Genomic DNA, 23,843 nt, shown 5'->3' with positions numbered 1-23,843 from the left:
TTTCCAGTGTTTTTTTCTGAGGCTGTTTTTACTTCTTCCTTCATTAGTTTCTCTTATCTACAAATTGACACATGTTGGTAAGCAGGCAATTCCCTCAAGGAGACATTACTATGATTATAGTTTGAAGGAAACTTCTCCTGGTTAATTAACATTAGAAGTGTAGCCATTTATTATATAGCCTCACACTGCATAGTGGGGACTGGCTAAACCAAATTCATGAGATTAAAATACTGTTATGTAAATGTCAGTAAGGGGTTGGCCATTGGGGTTGAGGTAAATCTGAAAGAGCCAGAGCAGCTGGTGCAGCCTTTTTATTGTACAGCATCACTGACTAGGAGCTCCTTAAAATTGTAGGGGTTTGTGTCTGTGTGTGTGAGTGTGTGGTGTGTGTGTGTGGTGGTCGTGTCAATATAAATGCTTGTGTCAGTGTCCAAGTCTGCTCTGTTGTGCTTGGGCTCCAGGTTGGGGGCCCCATGTCGACTCTCTGATTGAGATCCCTGCTCCTCTAGGCGGGGGGGCAGCCAGCCCTTTGCAGCCCCATATGCAGCCTTCTGTCAGGGTGAGAGTCCTGCTGGGCTGGGGTCCTGAGGCAGCCTCAGGAGCCATGGAGCAGTGTGATGCACAGATGGACAACCTATAGACTATTAAAGATCGAGTGCAATCATTTCAACTCAGTCAGGAAAAGTTTGATGTTCATTTCTAACACAATGAACATCAGTTTTTGATTTGATTTTTTGGTTAGATGGTACAAAGCTTGTAGGACTGAGTGAGAGCCAAACCTTCCCTATAACTTTATCATCTACTGCAGACAATATTTCTGTCTTTGGGGAACAAGTATCCAGTGTTGGAACTTCGGCATCCAGAAACGATGGAGGCACGGAGATCTTGTGTAGTTTGGAAAGTAGCTGGCTGGCTATTGTCTGACAGACTATGGGGCACCTCATTAACTATGCATACTGTCGACCAATCAGAGCATTCATTAAAACCTGGGTGGCATCATTTACACCAGGAAGTAGATTGAAATTCTAAATCAGTTTGATTCTGTTGACAACCAGAGTTTTTCAAAGGGCGTTAGTCAAATTTACACAATGCTGACAGTTATAATAATTTAGTTAACTTTACATTAAAAGGAACTTAGTTAAATTATACCATGAATTAAAGAAATGGAATTCTCATTGCACTGGACCTTTAACTGACTGCTTCTGCATGAGTGTATTCTGTAACTGTATTGTAACTGTATTCTGACCGAATTGTTGGCGGTGAGAGACACTCCGATTGCATCTATGTGCAAAGATTTGGATACAACATTCTCCAAGCATTGGTTTTAAGTGTTTATTCCTTACTTACAAGACAGAGACTACTTTGTATCTATTGGTAACTGCGTACCTGAGCAAACAAAAATGACATGTGGAGTTCCCCAGGGGTCGATTCCTGGGCCTCTTCTGTTCAATCTTTACATACTCCCACTAGCTCAAATTATGCAAACAACAGTATTTCCTATTTTAATTATGCAGACGACACTCAGATCTACATAGCTTTATCAACAGATGACTATGGTCCAATAGATTCACAAAATGAGTGCATTGAACAAATCAATGACTGGATGTACAACAATTTTCTGCAACTAAATAAAAGATAAAACTGAAATAATTGGATTTGGTGCCAACAAAGACCAAAATACATTGCTGATCTCCTTCAGTGTTATGAACCCGCCAGACCCCTCAGGTCTTCAGATGCTGGTCTGCTTACTGTTCCCAGGGTCAAAACAAAGCATGGAGAAGCAGCTTTTAGTTTTTATGCTGCTCATGCCTGGAACAAACTTCCAGAAAATCTGAGGTCTGCCTCCACTTTAGAATATTTTAAATGAGGGTTTAAAACTTTTCTGTTTGCCAGGGCTTTTTAAGAAATTTAGGGCAACACTCATCTGTACTGGAATATTTATTATTTGATCTTTTATATTTTCTTTTTAAAGGTGATTTAAATGCACTTTCACTTTTCTTTATCTTTTCATCTTTTTAATATTCTTGCACTGTCTTTTAAAATGTGATTTTAATGCACTATGCACCTATGTCTTTATTCTTCTTTTATTTATGAAAAGCACTTTGAATTGCCGTTGTGTATGAAATGTGCTATATAAATAAACTTGCCTTGCTGTGCCTAGTCTTTCAAATAAAAGTTGTAGAGAACTGGGAAGCTTTGAATGGCTGGAATCAACTTGTTCATGAAACAAAATTGGCAGGGAAACAAAGAAGCACAGGAATCTGATTGGCTCTCATTGGTTGGCCAATGACCAAAAAAAGTTCAGGGGTGGCCAACTTTTCCTCTGCCAACAAGCTTGTTTATGTCCACACATAGACCAAGACTCCCTGGTTGCTCGACTCTATAGAAAATGAGTGGACTTGTTGCTCGCACTGTGGAAACACGGTGAGAGTCCCAACATCTTTTGGCTCCCCTAGCAGAGAAAAATTCTGTATCCACTATTACCTGAATGGACCCTTTTGAGTTATTTATCCTAGCACATACAAACACACACACACACATACATCTTTCTCTCTTTCTCTCGGTCTCTCTCTCTGTCTCTCTCTCTCTCTCTGCCTGTGTCTCTCTGCCTGTGTCTCTTTCTCTTTCTCTCCTACTAACGTGGACTCAGCTAATTCACTGTGTTGAAATTGATTCAGGTCTTTGAAGTATCATTGTTGTCAGTGCTAACCAAATCATACTGTGCATGAAAGGAACCCCCTCGGGTCCCCAAAAGAGAGCATAGACTTTCTTTCACTACCTGTCTCAGATCCAGATATCCATAGAGGTGTTGTAGTAAAAAGAGGAAAACGTGGCTGCACGTTTAACAGGGCTTTTGTGTTCCTCGGCATCATTTCATTTTGTTGTTTTGAAGGAGAGGAATTTCATTCTTGTCATTTTTGCTGTTATGCTGTTACTCCCTGCTCAGAGCCCTTTGTCACTACAAGGCTCTGTTTGAAATATATCTCAAAGAACTGAATGTGTGTGCGCGTGTGTGTGTGCACGCGGGTGTGCGTGTGTGTATTTGTCTGCGAATGGATTCTTTTATATTGTTCAGTTTGCGCTTTCACATGCAGCAATAGGAGTGACAAATAGAGATACCTCAAAAGCTTACTCAAAATGACATGACCGATTTTATACCTCATTTCTCCACAACTAACCTGCTTTGATACTGGAACGTTGTCATTGTTCACATTTGTACTGGCACAGTCGGTTCTGTGATCCCAGTAGACGTTTTGTTGTTACCTTGGCCCTTCTCACCCTCACTTTCCTTTCTTCCTTTTGTCTCTGTCTTCCTGTCCACCTCTCACTCTCGTTCTTTCTTTTCTCTATGAGCCAGAGCAGCAGAGCCGGTAGTTGCCGGTGAGTGTATTGAATTGTATGGTAATCGCGCAGGGAAAGGGCACAGTGTGGTTATGTTTCTAATGAGACACGGAGGAAGCAGGCTGACCTCTCAAACCAGTGGGCTGTGGACATTCATCATCTCAAACACACGCTGGGTGAGAGGGGCGAGGGTGAGAGAGAGAGAGAGAGAGAGACAGAGAGAGAGAGAGACCATTGCCCTCTATTGGGCACAATGTGACACTGCAGCCGAGATGAATGATCAAGTTAAAAAGGGGGAGGAATAGAGAGAGAGAGGGAGAGAGCAAGGGAGAGAGAGGACAACAGCAAGAAAAAGAGACAGTAAGAAAGAGAAATGAAGACAACAGACCAGAGAAAGAGAGAGATGAATAGGCAGACGGAGGGAGTTGTGCTGTAGGATTCAGCACCATGGACAGCGCACCAATGCACCTCAATGTTTACAGCTCCATTGTAAAGCAGTAACTGACTGTCTGTTGCAGATTTATTGATTGGGCTGGAATTGTACACCATAAGTGTAAACCACATAATCAGTCACTACGGTCACTACCCATGAGCTCAGATGGGTGTCAGGCAGTAGGAGATAGCCCACTGAAGCCCACTGCTGCTCTGTATTAATCAAAGGGGAGAGTAATTGATGACTTTGGCTCCAATTAGTTAATGACTGTCACAGTGCATGGTCATACACTTAAAAGTATATATATATTTTTAAATATCTGTAGTAGTCAAATGAACTGTGGCGGTGAACATAGACGCTACATGCTGTGACCCTTGTGAGGTGCTTGCTATCAGCAGATTATTTCCTCTGTGCTGCGTTTGATGTTTAACTTAACATTATACTGAAATGGAATTCAAAGAGCAAAACTGGGCCTGAAAACTGCACAGTATGAAGGCATGAATAAAACAGTGGAATCGTACTGATTGTAATGTAAAAGTAATATTGTTTTTCTTGTGGTTGTCTTGGTTAAGCTTAGAGCATGTCATCACAGTTAATTTTACTCTGACATTTAGCAATGTGATATTTGGCAATGTGACATTTTTTTTATATTTATCTTCATGAATCTCTTAGCAGTTTATTTGTTTTGGGTGTTTCTACAGATCTACATTCCCTTGTAGGCCTAATCATTAATTCACACATAAACAAATGGTAGCTCCACCACAACAATCCTACCAAACATTACAAAAACAGGACTAGAGACCTTGTTTATCATTTTAAACTGACTGGGCTCTGATGTAAGAAGGCAATTTGTTTACATATGTATTGTTAGGAATAATGGGAGGAAAATGCCTATGTGTTTTTTGTTATAATGGTGTGAGCAAGTTGCAAAAATCTTCGTTTTTACAACATTTTCAACAGTCTCAACCACATAGCACAGAACCACTACTGCGCTGCACTGCACCTCCGTGTGATTCTCATACATATTCACCTGTGATCACACCAAGCCAAAGCTTCTCAGGGTATTTGAAAACTATTTAGTATAACTGAGAATATTACCAACTAAAAACAGAGTTTCCCTGCCTGACCCAAAATTGCTATTTAAACTCTTTTCATCCACTACTGTTGATTTTATGCCACACTGGGTTTCAGCCTCCAAATTTCTTCTCCCTTACACTTCTCTACCACAGTGGATACTTAAGTCTGCGCTTTGAAGTGAGTCTAACCGTCTGAAGTGCTAACACATAAGAGGAGTTGGGGGAGTTTTAAATGCGGACTTGGCTAGAATATGTTCAAGGAAAACCTTGGATCTTGCCTCCCTCATGCACAGTCTGGCCTGTTCTCTAGCCTTGTTCTAATTGTGTGAAAACCAAACAATAAACAACATATGCTGCTCAGGATAGAAACATGAACAGAGTATGTTGTACATAAAGTAATGTCCATGATCTCCATTTGTTTATACTGGATGTATTGTTTCTTTGATTAATTCCTTGAAATATAATGGTATCCTTGAATTGCCTTTATCCTTTGGTTTTACTCTTCATCTTCATCGTTCAACGTACTTCATCTGAAGGAATAGTGTTACACAATATCAATGTTTACCTCTGTGCCGTACGCACCGGATCTAGGTTCCCAAGTGCAAATTGTATTTTTCAAGACTGCATGTATATCTGTGTCTGGTTGTTGGAGAGGTGTTGTATCTAGTTTTGTCTGTGATAAAGATTACCTGAGGGAGAGGCAGCAGCTTGATCAAACCTAGGGCTCAGCAAATCGAATAAGTTTTGGGGATTTTTGTATTCATTGTTTTTCTGCTTTGTTTGCATCACAATCAGTTGAGAAAAAATGATTTGCTTGGCCCGGGAAATCTCTCTGCAAGAGAAGTGCCATCGTGGAAGAGCAAAAAGTAAATTGCTTTTTATGCCCGCGTCATGGTTCTGTGGGGATGTGAGAATGACTTTCAATATTACTACGATTCGCTTCATATCAGATTTTATTTTGAGGGATACTTGGCTTAGTATTTAGGCAAGAATCAATAACATGTTGTACAGAGAATGTGATGTGCACATTTAGATTTAGAGATTATTTTGCCTACATTTGCCAGCAATTGCTGCAGCTGCATATAATATTGCAGAACTATCCTCTACTTACGCAGTATTTGTGATACACCTTTGCCTTCAGCTGGACCAAGAGCATGTAGATGTAATCTGTCAGTTCCTATCTTTCAATCTCGCTGCCTTTGATTGCTGCACTCCTAATTTAACAGCTCCACAGCCCATCAAATGATCCTGTTATATGATGCTAAAGACTAATATGTTCCTGTTTTCCTTTCTTTCCCCCTCCTTTTATCCAATTCATCCTCCTTTTTCCCCCTCTATTTTTTCTTACTCCCTTCCCTTCCTGCATCCTCTTGTTTCTCTTCCTTGTGTTTCCTTGCCCTCATTCCCAATCTTACGCTTTCCATCTCCCCCTCTTCTTCTCTTTTCTGTCTCCTCATCATGTTCTCCCATTGCCTTCCGTTTCTTTCCTCCATCCCTCCCCTTAACCTCTCTTCTTTCCTCCCTTCCTCCCACTCACCCAATTCCTCTTGCTGCTCCTTACCCCAAATCTCTCACATTTCCCCTTCTTCTGTCTCCTTATTCTGTCCCTCGCTCACTCTCAATCGCTTGCCCTTTCTCTGCTCCTCTCCTTTTACTCCTCCCTCTTTCTGCCCTCCCCTTTTACCTAAATCCACTCCTTACTCATCTTCTCCGCTGCCCCACCCCCACCCCCACCTCCCTCTCTCCAGAGCGGAGGCAGCAGGCTATCAGCGAGTGCTGCAGGTGGACCTGGAGGTGAACGGGTTGATGGTGCCTCAGGGCGGCAGGGAGGTGACGTGGCAGGTGGAATACCCGCTCACCCGCACCCTGACCAATGAGGTGCAGACTCTCATCCGCCTGGCACCACAGGACCTGGGGGGCATCGTTCCCTTAGCCATGGTGAGGCGTTGGTACCCGTGAGTGTGTGTGTGTCTGTGTGTATTGTGTGTCCACATATCTGTTTGCATATCCCTATGTGTTTATGTCTATGCAAATGTGTGATTACAAGTGCATATATTAAGTACATGTGTTTTGACAGAGGGTGGACAGTAGATCGTCACTCTTGAGCTGTGGATGTACTGTTTGTATGTATCTATGTCTAAGTGTGTGAGCACTTACAATACATTTTTAAGCGAGGCACTTATAGTGGTAAGCTTCTACAGTATGTGCTGGGTTTCGTGTAGGCTGTCCTTTTTGGGGGGCATCTTGATTGCCTGTCAATTGACCAATCAAAGCCCATATTCCCACTACACATCTTTCTCCACACAGGTTATTAAGACAAATTTAGGCTACCAGTGAATTTAGCAATCATTGGCAATAGTTTTTCCTCAGTTGATCTGGACTGATTGAAACTTACATCTCCAGCTCCATGTTTACACAGCTATCAAAACTCTTTGAATATCAATATCAATCAATATTTGGGTCAGACAAAGTTGATTAACCCCCGTTTGCTACCACCAGTCGACATGCCCAGAAGTGACCAATTTGAGGAGGCGGCCATGGCTTCATACGAATACTTTGCTTTTGGTTATGGCTCGGCCGTCAGCTAGATTATTGACGGTATTGACTAGTGTGTTTTTGGCTACTAGTGAGCAGCTGTTTTCGGCTCAATGTAAGTGTGTTGCGGTGAGAAATGATAGTTAGCTTATGTCCTCACTTGAATTTTCTTTCTATAAATTAAAGCGAAATCAGCACAATGTCACTCTAGAATCCTGTATCTTGCTCCTACAACTTGTGTTTGACTTAGAGCGCTGTAGTTTTTGTGTCATTTATAGAGAGACATTCAAGGGGAGCTGTGTGTGTATGTGTATGTGTATGTGTATGTGTCTGTGTCTGTGTGTGTGTGTGTGTGTGAGAGAGAGAGAGAGAAAGAGAGAGATAGAGACAGAGAGGAAGTTTGTTGATGCTTTTTTGGGGGAGGATGTGCAAATGTGGATGCCATGCACTTAAAGATTCACCCCCTCTGAGACTTAAATCATTTATAGGTCTAAGCAGGTTGTTTTGGGTCATCTTGTTTTTGCCGTTTGTGTGATGTTGTCATCAGCTTAGCCTAGATATTGGGAATTATTGGGAATTTTGAATGTACAGTTGATGTACTTGGGTTTGACACTTTAAGCTGTTTTACTGGTCAGCTTCACAGACAAAACAGATGGCGAGCCTGAAACTAGCACTAAGCTAGTTTTCACTTGTAACTAGAAGGGCATTCGGAGAGCGCAGACCTCCGCCAAGGTTTGTGCTATTATTGCTTGTTTGTGAGTCGGATCTGGATCCGCTCCAAAATTGTATGGGTTCTTCCTTGGCCCATGCTACACCCTTCCACAAAGTTTCATGAAAATCGGGCCAGTAGTTTTTCCGTAATCCTGCTAACAGACAAACAAACAAACAAACAAACGGCACCGAAAACATAACCTCCTTGGCGGAGGTAATAATGTGTGTGTGCTTTCTGGGACAGACAGACTGAATGTTAATGCAGTGCGTGTGTTTACCCTCTGACTCACTTGTCTCAGGAGAAGATACTGGCTCTTTGTCTCTCTAAAACACACACAGGCTTAGTGAAATATTGTACTCTTTGCAATTCTAAATACACTTATCAGTGATTTCCCCTAGTTCATCTCTCAGATGTCTTTATCACTGGCCTCTTCATCAGGGCATTTTTCACTTATACTATTTTGGAATGATATAATTTGTTTTGACTGTGATTTTTTAGTGTGCTTTTTTTAAATGACTGTGCTGGGGCTTGATTTAACATAAATAACATAACAGTCTCTGATGATAGCCAAGCCTCTCTCTCAATTTTTTTTTAACACAAAACCTGCATTTTTTAATTGGCAGTAATTTGGTTAATACACTTCTCAGAGCTTGCTGATTGAGAAGTTAATTGAATTTGGACCTGGACAATCCCTTCAAAAATGGATGGATGAATTGGCAAGTGGCTTCAGACAGCCAATTGTTTTATGATAATGAATATGTAAACATGATAAAATGTATAATTGTTTGACTATTCTATTTTTCAGAATGGCAGGAAAACCATTATGTATGCTGAAAAGAGGTTAGAATAGTTTTAATTTTCTAACTGATAATGGATAAGTGGAAATCAAATGCCTCCAAGCACTTTACAGACTTTTATTATGGCATTTTGGTGAGGCAGCAGCAGCTCACCCTTGATTTATATGTTCTGGCCCCAGAGTAGCCTTTAGACTTTGACTGCATTGTGAACTTTTGATGTCTAAAGACTTGACTCAGGAAAAGTTCAGTTGTGAACGACATACTTCAATTAAATAAATAGAAAAAAATAACTTTAAGAGGGAGAGAGAGAATACGTTAGCATAGTATTAGGCTGACCGTAGTTGACACACAGATCACTGCAGTGTGTACCATATTGATTGTAATCAAACCATCATATTGACTTGAATTTTGAGTGTTCTTTATACTTAGGTATGCTGCCAAGTCAAGGCAACCTCTTAGCAACACAGAAATCATGTAGCGTAGAGCAACAGGAATAGTGAAAATGCTGAATACAGCACAACATGAATGTACTGTGTGGAAAAAGTTTAAGTGAATGAGTGTGGAACCAGCTACCTTGACATGTTAATGGCACAGTCAGGTTGAACAATTAATATAAAATGTTCAGTAATGATTAACGTATTTAATCGCCCATTGTGCTATAATGGAGTTAAATTGTCACAAAAAAAGGTTAAGATTGAAGTAGGTTAGAAACTGTTCCAGTATGCCTTCATCTCATGTGGAGTAGCATGCGGGGAATGGAAGCTGGTTCAAGCAGTAAACAAATATGTATAAAGCAGATGCTGATGCTGGCTGGTGAGTCTTGGCTGCGATGAAGTCATAAAGAAATAGCAGCAGGGTAGGGAAGTACACAGAGATGTTTGATTTCTAAATGATGTACCAGATGGAGGATGTTGTTAGGTATGTGGGAGTTAACCGTGGTGTCTGTGTCTGTATGATAGCTGAGAAATATGTTTCAAAAATAGGTGGTGGCTTTGAGGGGTTGGTAACATTTTTAACCCTCCAGTGATCAGAAACTAGAAACCTGATGCGAATGAATATTAGCTGAAACTGACTGAAGTTGTTTATGTTGTCTGGTAATACTGGCTCATTCAGTTTTTGTCCTGGATGCAATGAGAACTATTGGGGCCTCAGTGATATTAATTGTTCAACTTTAGATAGATCATAGTACCTGCCAATCTATCTCTTCCAGTTCTATCATATTGATTTGGCCATGGTCAGGACGATGGGATCCAAGTGTCTTGTGTAAGTCGCTTTGGATAAAAGCGTCTGCCAAATGTGAAATTGTAATTGTAATTGTAATTGTTATTAACTGGAGTGAGCATCACCAACACACACACACACACACACACACGCAAAGCAAACGATTAGTAACTTATTATTTAGCCATCCAAATTGTTTTAACCAACTAGGCTAATCTAGGGATGGTGTGACTCTCCTACCCCTCAAAGAAAGACAAAACAAAACTAAAAATCTTTCCACTACCCCTGGACAAAATCTAATCTATCTGTCTCCAGTGGTATTGTTAAGTCTTGTCAAGTCGAGTTTATTTGTAAAGCCCTTAATCACAGTTACAGTCTCAAAGGGCTTCACAACACCCACGTTATGAAAACAATAAATGAAAACAACACCACCCACCTTAGACTCTTAACTGGGGACAAGGAATAACTCCCACAAAAACCTAATTAGGAAAAAAATGGAAGAAACCTTGCAAAAGGCTACTCAGAGAGGGATGCCCCTACCAGGACGGACAGGCATGCATTGAGCGCTAAGAGTGGGCAAACAGAGATTAAATGTTGATAACAACATGGGATATAAACAACAAACACAGAATAAACACAGTTAGAACTCTTTGGTGATGTATCCAGGTCTGGTGCGGGGCATCAACAGCAGCTCAGTCACCATTGTCGTACGAGTCGGTGACCAGAAGGACACTGACACCCCAGCCGCAGCCACAGATAAGAGAGGCACCCGCACACACGGCAGACAAACCCATTTTCTTTCTTCCACTCACACAAACAGATGCGACCAACATGAATGAACAGGTGCTCACAGACCAGGAAAACAGGACATGCAGCAGGAACCTGAGCTATTGCAAGCCAACTAGCATAACCACTGCCAGTAATTGTGCAAAGCCGGTTCTAAGCATGAATTTAAAGACATGAGTAGAGCTTGCCTCTCTAGCGCAGTAAAGAAAAGGTAGCCTGATAGGTAGCTGGCTTCTTGAGATCGGAGGGGTTGTGGTGGTGTGTATGGTGCAATGAGATCTGATGTCATATTTTACATATTAGTAGAAGCACGTTGAAGTCGCATCTGATATGAATTGGGAGCCGGTGTAGGGAGAACAGGCTAGGCATTATGTGGTCAAATTTTCTTGTTTTTGTGAAGATTCTGGCAGCAGCATTTTGCATGCACTGATTTTTAATACCAGCATTAGTCAAACTGGAGAACAGGATGTTCAGCAATGAAGTCTCGTACCAGGTTTTATCTGCCGTTGTTAATACAGGTCAATTTTTAGCAGTATTGCAAAGTCTGTAAAAGAGTTTTGGTGGTTCCCTTGATATGCAACTCAACAAGAGAGTAGAAATGAATGTAACAATAATATTTTTGATAGCAGGACTCTGGGAAATCACACAATTATCAAACTGGTGTTCTCAAACAGACACCTCTGCCTAGCTGATAATAATAACCAACATCTCTGTTTTGTCAGCACCGAGGAGCAGAAAGTTTAGGGACATCCAACATTTGACTTCAGATAGGCACGGCACGCCTCTAAGTTTAGGAATTGGGAGCAGTCATTTCATTTAATAAATATATACAGCTGAGTGCCTTCAGCGTAGCAATGAAAATGATTGTTAGTGTGTTTCTCATAATGAAGATTACATTTCCCATAAACCCCTTTACTGCGAGAAGCTCTGAAAGCTTAAGCTCTGTTTGTGCTGAAAGAACAACGGCTCCTCTTTTGTGCCACAAAGCAATCTCCCTTTGTACTGTAAAGAAATCCAGTGAAATCTGACCCAGTGGCACATATTGTAAAATGTAGTGTAGAGACTGCCAATCATCTCAGCAATGGTCTTGTTTGTTTACAGTAACTTATGTCAAAATGAATGTGCCAATAATTTGTTGAGGTTGATGTTGTGCCATTAACCTAAATTTGGAAACAAATCTACAATATCAGACCATTCTCTTTTGGCTTTAATATTATTGCATGGAACTACACTCACAAAACGACTGAAACAGATATCTGAAAAAGAGATATATTTTTCAGATATCTCTTTTTTCAACCTAGTTGTAATATATGTAGCCAGTTTTAGCCAATAGCCAATTCTCCAGTGAGACCTCCAAGATGTCATGAGACGCGCTTACTAGGAGATTTCTGACCAACTGCAAAGCGTCTTCTTACATTGATTTTTTTTATTTTCCAAACTGATAATGTTAGTCCTAAGTACATGTGAGATATTTTAAAGGAGCAGTTCAGCATCTAATCACCTCATGACATTTTTTGTCTTTACCTTTTTTTTTCATTATATTAACCTGTTTGATTCTTCTGTACCCCTGATTTAATTCTTCATCATTTCATTCTTCATCTTGTTGCCCTTTATTCAGTATTGTTTTATTCTTCATAAAGCATGTTGTACCATTAATTATTATACATTTCTTAGCATATTTTATCTCTGACTTGTATCATAAGCACCATTTTTATAGTACTCAATGACCATATCCATCCAATCCATTATCACTACACGCGATATTCGGCTCATATGTAACATTACACTTATGTTCTGACCCTGTGGATATTACACTACCAGAACCAGGCAAAGAACTAAGGGCAGATAGGTTTGATTAAACTGGGATAAAAGCATCAGTAGTTGACAGTAGAAGTCCACTTTTGCAGGGGAAATTTTAGGCAGGCACCAATCATCGCTGGCATTCAGCAGCACTGGCCGTCCGTGTGCAGAATGCCAGAGGCCCCGTTCGATAGGACTCTCATCTCTCTCTGATGGTTTCTGGCCTACCCTCCTACACACACATGCACATATGTATGAACACAGACACACACCCACACTCACACACACACACACACAATGTCTGCCTGCCTGACATGAAATGCAGGCTTCAAGTTATTCCCCATTGCTTTCTAGGTTTGACAGCTAAACTGCCCACTTGGATAACTGACTGAAGTTACAGCAAGATGCTCAAACTAAGAATTGAGAAAAGGTTAGGACTAGAGAGAAAGAGAGGAGGAAAGAGATTGGAGAGTCCAAGTATGAAAAAAAAACAAGAAGCACGGAGGAAGAGAGCTGGTGAGAGAAAAAGTGGTGAGATGAAGATTGGCCTATTCAGAAGCAACCTGCCTACTCTTCTGCCCCTGGAGATCAATTTCTCAATCGTAAACCCAGCGGAGTCGTTCAAGTTCCTGGCGACCACCATCTCTGACACCCTCAAATGGTGTGAGAACATCTTGTGCATAATCAAGAAGGTTCAACATGGGATATTCCTCCTGCAGCAACGGAGGAAGCTCAATATTTCAGAACTAGTCCTCATTCAGTTTTATACATGGTATAAAACAGTACTGTACTGGATTGTAGCATGCTGGACAGCTCACACTATTGTCTTTTTGTGGCTGGATTTGGATATCTTAGAATGCCAATCGCTATGCTGAATATCCTTTAGTAGTATCCTTTAGTAGTTCTCTGGTTCGTTGGTTATAATATACTTAGTTCCAGTATATTCATTGGCAAATTAAATAATTTTCAGAGAACAAGTGAGGAGAGAGGAAAATCAGAGAATGTACAGAGCGCACCCTGGCACCGACGAGGTATAGAGGGGAAGAGAGTGAAAGTGAAAGCGTTTCATTAACAAGCTTGAATGAGAGCGCATGTAGGGAACATGGCAACCGAGAGTGCGCTAGTTTCACCGCATCCTCCCATGAATTTTTGATCTCTCTCTTCCCGCGCTGCGCCTCTCTGTTCTCTCATTAGAAGAGACAGCCAGTGTGCCCCCCATAGCTCTTTACAGTACATCCCAAACGCTATCATTAGCATTTTATTCATAGCTTCTGAAACTCACTCCATTCCAAACTCAATAACATTAGCTTTGTGCTCACAGTCCCATAACATTCTAATCAGGGCTATTAGCAGCGAGCCCAACATTAGCTTTTTTTTGTCACGGGTGAGCGCCTTTGTCTGGAATAATTAGGGTTTGGCCAAATGTTGCTTTCCCTGTATTGACTCCACACCAGTGTATGACAGATAATAATAGACTGAGGCAACAAGGACAAACAGAAATAATAAGAAATTGTGTCCTCTCTGCAGACAAGAGAAAGGGATAAGTCAGAAAGAAAGCAGTCCGCATATCTGTAATTTACACACAGTGGTATCACAGCATCAGGGAGAAGCTAGCAGTATTGTAGCAGGCTGCCATCAGTCATGCTGTCACGCTGTCAGGAACTGTATTTGGAAATGGCTTGGCAGAGCTCTAATAGGCTGTGCAGTGAGGCTATCCAGTAGCATGCTAAGTGTCCTCAAGGCTGCATTAGCCATCTGCATATGGCCGTAATGCCCCTCATAGATTAATTAAGTCCTCTTGTGTATATACTGGCTTCTAATTTGCTGCTCTATCTTGCTGGCTTGCATTTTGACAACATTAATTCTCTCTTTCACTCGTTCTGTCCCTGGTGGTTTCAGTTTCATGCACCACGCTCGTTTTTCGTCCCTGTTCTTGATCATCATATATCGCTACTGTAAGTCTGAGAGTGAGAGAGAGAGAGAGAGGGAGAGAGAGAGAGAGAGAGAGGGAGAGATCAAAATGGGGAAAGCCGGTTCAAATCGAGAGCTCTTTCAGAAGATTATCTATCTATATTTTGCTCAGAAGGCATGCTCAGAAATCTTCATCTCTCTCTCTGTCTCTCTCTCTCTCTCTTTTTCTCTCTCATTCACATACAGCACACACACATATGAGAAACTCTCCTCTCTTGCTCAAGAACGTCTGCCAAAAGGTCCTTGAGCAAGGCAGTTAACTTCCATTTGCTCCACTGCAGTCGCTCAGTGGTCAGAGCAGAAGTCATGGCTTTACTGGTAGTCTTCCAGGCGTGAATGTCTGTATCTGTGAGAATGAGGCATGGTGTTGGAGAAAAAGAGCAAGCATGCTCACTCAACTTTCCCTGGATAAATAACACACACGGGCACGTAGCTTGTAGACACACACACACGCAGACTCTCTCCCTCTCACTGTCTAGCTCTCACTTTCACTCTCAGTCTTTATTTCAGTCCCGCCACCCCACATCTCTTTCTCCTCTCTCTCTCTGAGGGCCCAAGTTGCAGCTTCCATATGTGTCAGTCAGGCTTTCCTTCGAAGACAAGCTAAGCCTGTCCATTCTCTAATTTGTGCTTGTGTGTTTGTTTATTTTTTTGCTGGCTTGCTTTCCCTCACCCTTTCCCCACTCTGTCAGTCTGGCTTGAGAGTCTCTTATTTGGACAGCCAGGGCCGGGGTCCAGCACAGTGGAGCTCTCTGGCTTATTCTAATCAAATGGCCTGCAGAAACAACAGAGGGGTCCTCAGAAAATGAACAGGCTTTATCATGGACGGCCGTTTTACCAGTATTGACTTTGGCATTTTGCTGTCCTAATGGTAATCTGTGAGAAAGTAAGAGGAGAGAAAACAACAATGCCTTAATATTTAATCTCACTAAAAGTATCCAGAGCTCACAGTGACAAGCTATAACAAATACACAATAACAAAAAGCCAACAGATTGTCAGGCCAACAAGTTATGTAATAAATCAATATCTAATTAATGAGGAGAGTATAAATCACTGCAGGTCCTGATGAAATAATCAATACTGGTATTTATTACTTCTGGTCATGGCAGAATGCCCCCAAAAAGAAATCTTTATTTGCTAATACCTAGAAAAAACTAACTGCAATCATAGCTGCTTTGCCAATTGTGTTAAATCAAGGTAGACACTGGAGTTGATTATGCAGCGTATTTCATCCTTACAAATAACATAAGTTTCAACCACCATTAAAGTGTGTTTTTTACCTTATTTTTCATCAAACATGTAACCTAGTTGCAGAAGACACAACATGGTTTTGATTTTGTAAGTTTTTAGCAAAAAAAAAAATACAATCCACAGTCAACTCTCTCAATTACCATTTCTCTGGAAACTGGTAATTAAAAAAGTTTCAACTGCACTCATGGAAAAAAACGAATTTCCCATCTTTTTTTGCCCGTTCTATTGCGTCCCTCGTCATTTCAGTTATCAGCGCCCCGCTCCAGCTCATACATTTCTCTGACTTCAACATCATGTGCAGAATAACTTGGCTCCTGTGCCTCTTTCCCAAGCCGTAACCATAAAGAGATAACATTCTAAGAACACCCCTCTCCCTTCCTGCTGTTGTATCACGCTTTCTGAAAAAGTAAAAAAAAAAAAAAAAATTGTTGGAGGTGTTGATTCCCCTGCCCTTGCTTTCATTTTATCACCCTGCTATAGGGTGTGAGATGTTCGGATGTTTGTGTTTGAGTGGCAGGGGAGATTGTACAGGTGCTGCAGGGAATAGACTTTTTATTGATAATTGATACGAACTGAATAGCCGAGAGTGCTGCAGCGGCAATATGAAATTCTATTCACAGGTGCCGTAGGCTAGCACAGGACAGGACCTGTGAGCTTACTGTCAATCTCAGTCAGTTAGTGAATAGTGCACTGCTGAGTTGCTGTTCTCCATGGGTCCGAGGCATCTGTTGAATGGATGAATAATGAATTGCTACCCAGTGTTAAGCAGCATTGAGGGCCCAGGCCTAAACTAAACTTATCTCAGATGTCAGACCCCCCCACTAGCCTAATAATATATGGACTCCTAGGAACAATTTATCGGACGAGAGCTACAGGCTGGCTCCGTAGCCATAAACCAAACGAAACTATCGCTTCTATCGCAGCATTACAATGGGGATCAATGGGAGATGAAAGTGGAAGGCAGCCTTGGGGCGCTGCAGGGAATGTTCCTCAGAATAACATAATCTAGAGATAACAATGGGAAGACACCTGTCATTAGTTGTTTCTGCTGTCACTCCTCTGGCGCACCTCTTCAGCCTCGACTTACCTCTCCTCCAAGAGTGGCTGGCTATTCTTCTTGCTGTCTTTCAGATTTCCCTGGTCAATACCCATCTTCCTTTGTGGTCTGTCTGTGTGTGTGTGTGTGTGTGTGTGTGTGTGTGTGATTTCTCTGATTGTTGCTGAAGTGAATTGAGGTGGTTTGAGATTATAGAGCTAAAAGTTCTCACACACTGACTGGACACACACACACACCACACATCCAGTCTGCTCTGTGTTTTCGACAAATACATGTACATCTGCGTTTGGGGAACCTGTATTTATGTGTATAACGATGCATGAAGTGGAGTATTTGTAGTAAACAGTATTTGTACAGGAATTGGACAAAATAATGAAAACACTACATGACCACCACCGGACTTTAACTTTGAAGTGACTAAATCCGTAGTACAAGTAGTACAGTTTTAAAAGATATCTTACAGTCTCCACCTTTATGTGTTTTTCAAAACAGTAAGAGACAGTTAACAGAGCTCCAAAGGGGACAAAAAGTAAATTTTCTTATTAATTAAATGTGCATTTTAATGTATTTGTTTGTACTCAACGGTCTACATGACCACTGCTTTTACCGTTTGTTCTGTGAAGCCCTTTGAGGCATGCTGTGCAATATTGGTCTTGCAGGTCCATTGGTTACAGAAACTGTGAAATTATTCAATGTGGCAAGAAGAAGAGTCTTAAAAGTCACGACAACATATGCCAAACGTGGACAAAGTGCTTTGGCAAAGAGGAACAGCGACAGACAGACACTTAACAGGATTGTTGCTAAACACCACAAAACTACGGACACAAAAATTACCACAGAATAAAATCCACACCTCTGTAACACAGTCTCGGCATAAACTGTATGCTGTTTTTATGGCAGGGTGCCAGGCTGCCATTTGCAACTGCTTGTATCCAAGGCCAATGCACAAAGACACTTACCTTGGTGTGAGGAAACAAAATCTGGAGCCCTGATCAATAGAAAAAAGTAATATGGTCTGATGAGTCAACTTTCGTCTTTTTTTCCAGTATCTGGATGGTTTTATAATTGGAGAAAGCAAAAGGATGCTTCACATGCACAGCTGTTGCCAGCTGTCGATCTGTAAAGGTATGGGCAACCGTCTCGAGGGAGTCATTGAGTGTGATGATTACTCTGCATGGTCTTGTGGGAGTCAAGTAATGCCCAGGATGAAGTCAGGAATCTTCTACGGCTTCACCAGTCACCAGATGTAAGGGACAAACCCCCATTAGCAGAGTCTGTCCTTGAGCCTGCGGTGCTACACATACAGTATTATCTAAGCAGTGGTAGGTTGTCTGCCAGCATACACATCATTCATCCACCACCATATCAGCCACCACATGCTCCACCCTCCTACCCCAGCTGCATAGATGGCCTTTTATTGATTCTCTCCCTCCTCCCCTCTCCCTCACGCTTTCTTCTCCTCTCTTGCTCTCTTCTCTGAGCTGCAACAAGAGGTTGTTAAGATAAGCCGCTCTGTGAGGAGGGAGCCATGTTTCTTATTTATTTTTTTATTTTTTTTGCTGGTCTGCAAGAGTGTGTGTGTGTGTGTGTGCGCGCGTGTGTGCGTAAAAGCTAATGAAAGTGTAAGTATATGTGCAGGTTTGTATGTGTATGCGTGTGCGTGTGCGTGTGCGTGTGCGTGTGAGTGTGAGTGTGTGTGTGCGTACGCATGTGCACATCACTTAGGCTAATAATACTGCCGCTTGGGGACATGAGTGTTTACCTACTGCTGCGTACACATAGCCTCCATGAATAAGACATGCACTCCAGCCCCTCATAACCCCAGGAGGGTATTAGGCAGCCAGGCAGGGCCAGGAGAGAGGTTGGGGGACTTGGTGGGAAAAGATACTGGTTTTCATGCCTCCTGCACCACTCCAGCTGTCACAGCAAATCTCACTTAATTTCAGTCCCAAAGCTAGACGGGTGAGGAGATTGAGCCACGCAGAGCTGAATACTGAGTGAGCCCAGATGTAATACACGCACACACACACACACACACACACGCACACGCACACGCACACGCACACGCACACACACAAACACGTACAGTCTCCATTATGCACGCTCCTGGAGCTCCTTAAGACCCCTCTTTTCATAGTGTTGCTTCAGTGTTAATAACCCACAAGTGAACACAGACATGCTGCCTCACATGTACATGTGTTGTACAGGCACACACAAACACACCCACACACACACATTCTAGGTTATTATTTGAGACATTCGATCTTAACAGTATATGATTATAAGCAGACATTTACACTGCTGAATCTGGATGACAGGCTGGTGAGTCTGGCCTTTATAGCATGGATTGTACACAGATGCCATTTGAGTCCAGTTTGTGCAGTTTCAAAGAAATATTTTTCTGTATCCTTTTTCTGTATCTGTATATTTATATATCTATTGAGAGAGAGAGAGAGTGAGAGAGAGTAAACCTTCTGTAAGTGTCCCTTATTTTTTCCCCAGTGACATACACAGTACATTTTTCAAGAGAAATCAATGGTATCTCAAGTCTCAAATCTCAAATTGCACATTAACTTGAATACATCTAGCTTGAATGCAGCCACAGTCTCTTATTTTTAAAGCCTGTGCAACTGTATGAAGTCTTTATGAAACCTGTAATGCATTGCATATATGTTAGATGCATAATGCGTGGCTTACTACACTAATTTTGTCTCAAATATGCTCTTACAGAACCAAACAAATTTTGAAGATGCACTGAGAAAGGATCTGGGATAAACTGGGACATTGAATCAGATATTTGAAATATGTGTAAAACATCACAATATTGCAGCGTTCACACACACTATTATCTATAATGTCAGTAAATTGGATGGTAGTTTGACATAAGCGGAAACAAGAACAAAGTTTAGGCAAAATCGCACAATACTAGCAAACTTTTCGCACACAAAGCTTTGCTGTATGAGCTTGCAGATAATGAAAGTTTCTCTGTGTGACATTAGAAAATCAGATAGATGGATTATGTCAAACTATTTTTTCAACAAGGATTAGAAAGTATCTTAAGAGGAGCTTGGGATCACCTGTACTCATTTTACCAAAAGAGCTTTGAATAGAAGTTCATGGTGAGATATTTTCCCAGAAAACTTGAGTGAAATCTTGAGTGCGGATGGCATTGTTCATTTTATGAGCTCCTGAATAGACGAGAGGCTCAATAAATGCCATGATGGACAGTTAATGGCATTGCCTGTGTTAGAATAATGGCTCAGGTTTCTTTCAATTTTCTCTGAGATTTTGCTTTGAGAGAGGAAGGGACAAGTCCTCCATTTGTCTATTTTCTCTAATGTTTTCTAATGATTTAATTTTCCCTCTTAGAGGTCTTGGTGAACTGCACTAATGTCAGACTTTTATTGTCTTCATTTCAATTCAGTGGCAAAAAAAAAAATACAATGATAATTTACCCATTTTTGCATCCATTTTGTTAGGGTTTTTTAGCATCAGTCTGTAATGTGACTCTTATTAGCATGATTTTGTAATCAAAAGCGAATTATACATTTTGGGTCATTTTCGCGAATAACAGGAGAAAGAAATGTATTCAATAGTAAGAATCGCCGCCTTCAATTCAGAGGGATAGAGAACGAACAGCTCTCTTTATTTTCCCTTCCCTTAAAGTGTATCTAAGTGGAGACTATTGCAAATCTGGATGAATTAACTCCCAAACAGATGTCAGAGAGAACAATCAGACAAAGACAGAGGGAGAGAAAAATAAGGGGAGAGAGAGAGAGAAAGAGAGAGAGAGAGAGAGAGAGAGAGAGAGAGAGAGAGAGAGAGAGAGAGAGAGAGAGAGAGAGAGGGCGGAGAAGTCCTCTTATTAACAGGCTTGAAATTCCATTATCTACAGTTGAGTTTTAAATAATGTTATCTGTTTTTTTCTCAAAAGGAGTGGGCAGGGGGAAGAAACAAAGCAAACAGAGAGGCATCAGTTGTGATGAACAAAGAGCCGTCTGGAGACCAGTCTTACTTTGCCTTTCAAAGGTTTAGGCCTCTTAGCAGCCTTTTATTGAAACTAAGCTGTGATGAGCAGAATCCAGTGCTACAGCAAATCCTCTGTACAACCAGCACACACAGAGCTCGGGGATTACCAGGCGTTGTCTTAATTGATCTCATTATCTCCTTCCTGCTCTTCTATGAGGCATTGCATTCTCAAGTGTATCTTGTGATCACGATGAACGCATGCAATTTGACATAACGCACTGTTATCAAAGTTTCTTACGTTCACATTAAATTAAATGAGTTCCTGGGAATACCTGTAAATAAGACTGAAATGATTATGGTGTAATCCCACTCCACTGTAAAATATTCATAATTTCCTTAATTTAAGCGGGCTGTGTATCGCGTAGCTGTGTAAAAACAGTTTGGCATAACCAACATTAATTATTTTGCTGAACTAAATGCCACACAGGTTACAAAGCCACTGAATTTTATGTTATTTACCGCTTTAAATTAAGCTATGTACATGACATTAGGACATGAGGGACATTCACTAGAATGGACAAAGTTCATTTGTTGGCTTTGTCCAATCAAAAGATATGCAAATAAATTCCAGACATTATTCTAATTTCTCAATTCCTGACTGACACTGAGTTTGACACCTCTAGTTAAAGCCTCGCAGACTGAGACATTTTAGTGGGGTTGGTGGATTGGTATTGCTCATAATTACATAACGTTAAGATAGAACATGCAGTCTCTATTGGTGACAGATAAATAAGGACCTCAACAGTGAACACATCTGTCAAATGGAGAAATGACTCAGATGGTAAGCACAGGCTTCGTTCTCATCTCACCCCATCATGCAGAGTGTGTGATCGGTATTTAAATGGCATTTGAATCCAGTTACCAATATACATAGAGTTATGGTACACTTTCAGAGTATACACACACAACCACTCAAACACACAAACACACCACACCACATCACGTTACCGCGCTGTTCTTTTTACTTTCCATCACACCAACATACTTTCCATTATTTTCCATTTCTGTTCCTTTAAATTGGAACTGTGAATGGTCTTTTAAACTAATTCAGAAAGGTGTGATATTTTTTTTTTTTATTAATGCCTATCCTTCCAACCAATCACATCAAGTATTCACCCTCGCCTTGGTGTAGTTTGTTGTTACACATTATCTAACTTGTCATGTTCGTGTTATGAATGTTCACTAGCGATGTAAAAACTTAGTAACCGAGTACTTGTTTTCTCTAACCGGATAGTATTCGATTACTGTTTTTTCCGGTGTGCAGGGGGTTTGTTCTCAGTGAATATAAAGCACCGATGGCTGAGATGACAGCTCTTTTTTTTTTAGCAATGATAGGATGCTTTGCTTTCCACCCACGTATTTTAACACAATACTGCATAATTTGTCGTTGGACTGTGTGAAATAACTCCATGATTGATTCTGCACTGTATGAGTGGCTAGTAGACACACTAATGTTAGACTAGCTAAAGTAGACACCACAGTAGCCAAGCTTTGCTGTGAGAGTTTATTTGTTGAGTAGCACTATTTATTTGCATTATACAAGTTTTAACTTTCAAACGTGTAACCAAGTACCTGGATAATTGTTCCCATCCCTAATGTTTACCTATTTTATTTATTATCACTTCTTTTAAGACATGTTAGTCAAAATGCTAAATTCCAAACAGTTATCCGGTTAGTTCTACCAGTCGCTGTACCGTTAGATGTAATATTGATTTGTGTCTTTCTGTTTTCCCTGACAGGACACCGAGATCCTCAACACGGCCGTCCTGACTGGGCGAACTGTCGCCGTGCCAGTAAAAGTCGTCACCGTCGGAACAGACGGAGCAGTTTCTGATGTAACAGAGTCAGTGGAGTGCAAGTCAACAGATGAAGAGGTTGTCAAGGTGAGTGTGGGCATGTGTTCTGAGCTGTTGCTTTTTATTTTACCCTTTCCTATTTGTTTTTGTTGCCTTCTGTTTCATGGTCAGCGCTTTCTAGTCCTATGTGGGAGGTTGAGCAGAATGAATAAAAGGTCATCATGGCGTAGAAGTGGTGTGTGCACAACAGACTAGGACGCAGGTGCAGAATTTCCACCAGCAAAATATGGCCCCGGATCTTTTTCCTGGCCTTCAGTACTGAGCTCTTAAGTTGAGAGTTTTTTTTTTTTCCTGGAGTGAGCCCATAAATTATGTAAAGAAATCAGCTGGAAGCATGTCTCTACTATTCAGGTGCATTCCTCCAGTAACAAAGTAATAGAAAAAAACACACAAAACGTGCCACTGTTGATTGGTCTTGTCAAACTTTGTCTTGACTTGTTTTAGGTTGACAGCAACATGATCTCACACAAATACGTGAAATGAACACGATCTCTAAAACGTTTCTCCTCCACAAACTCAATTACGTTCCCCCGCAACGAATATGTATATAAATATGTTTTTCCACCACAAATTTAAATACGTTTCTCCGCCACAAATTGAATTACATCCCAAAGGTTGGTTAATGGTTAAATGTAGGCAAGTAAAACGACTTTGGTTAAATTTAGGCAAGTCAAACAAGTTTGGTTAAGGTTATTGTTAAGGTTATAGTAAAGTTTAGGCAACTAAAATAACTTGGTTATGGTTAGGCAACTAAAACAACTTGGTTAAGGTTAGAGAAATGGTTTGGTCATGGTTTAACATTCATTAAAAATTAAAATGTGACTTACGGTTGAAATGTCCTTTGAAAACGCTGGGAATCGAACCCCGGTCGCCCATGTCGAAGGCAAACGTATACGCTCATCCACCATCCCCGACCACGACACCCTTACTTTCCATCGTGCTAGTTCAATGTGACACTACTTCCTGTTTATAGTCAT

General features: G+C 41.1%; 1 protein-coding gene across 1 annotated transcript in view; it reads left to right on the top strand.

Annotated features, from left to right (window-relative positions):
- Positions 1 to 461: 461 nt before the first annotated feature.
- The window catches only part of LOC139666278 (transmembrane protein 132C-like), a gene marked incomplete at its 5' end in the record, with an annotated part of 51,157 nt that continues 27,775 nt past the window's right edge, over positions 462 to 23,843 (top strand). The window contains 4 exons of the mRNA XM_071545453.1: positions 462 to 612; positions 3,415 to 3,533; positions 6,611 to 6,789; positions 22,750 to 22,893. Coding sequence (XP_071401554.1) covers positions 462 to 612; positions 3,415 to 3,533; positions 6,611 to 6,789; positions 22,750 to 22,893 — 593 coding nt within the window. The remainder of the gene's footprint in view (positions 613 to 3,414; positions 3,534 to 6,610; positions 6,790 to 22,749; positions 22,894 to 23,843) is intronic.

The sequence above is a fragment of the Centroberyx affinis genome, unplaced genomic scaffold (assembly GCF_046629955.1).
Source record: "Centroberyx affinis isolate AG114_WGS23_722 - 3 ecotype Tasmania unplaced genomic scaffold, CSIRO-AGI_Caff_v1 ptg004908l_1, whole genome shotgun sequence".
Lineage (NCBI taxonomy): Eukaryota > Metazoa > Chordata > Actinopteri > Beryciformes > Berycidae > Centroberyx > Centroberyx affinis.
This window is presented reverse-complemented; position numbering and strand designations above follow the sequence as displayed.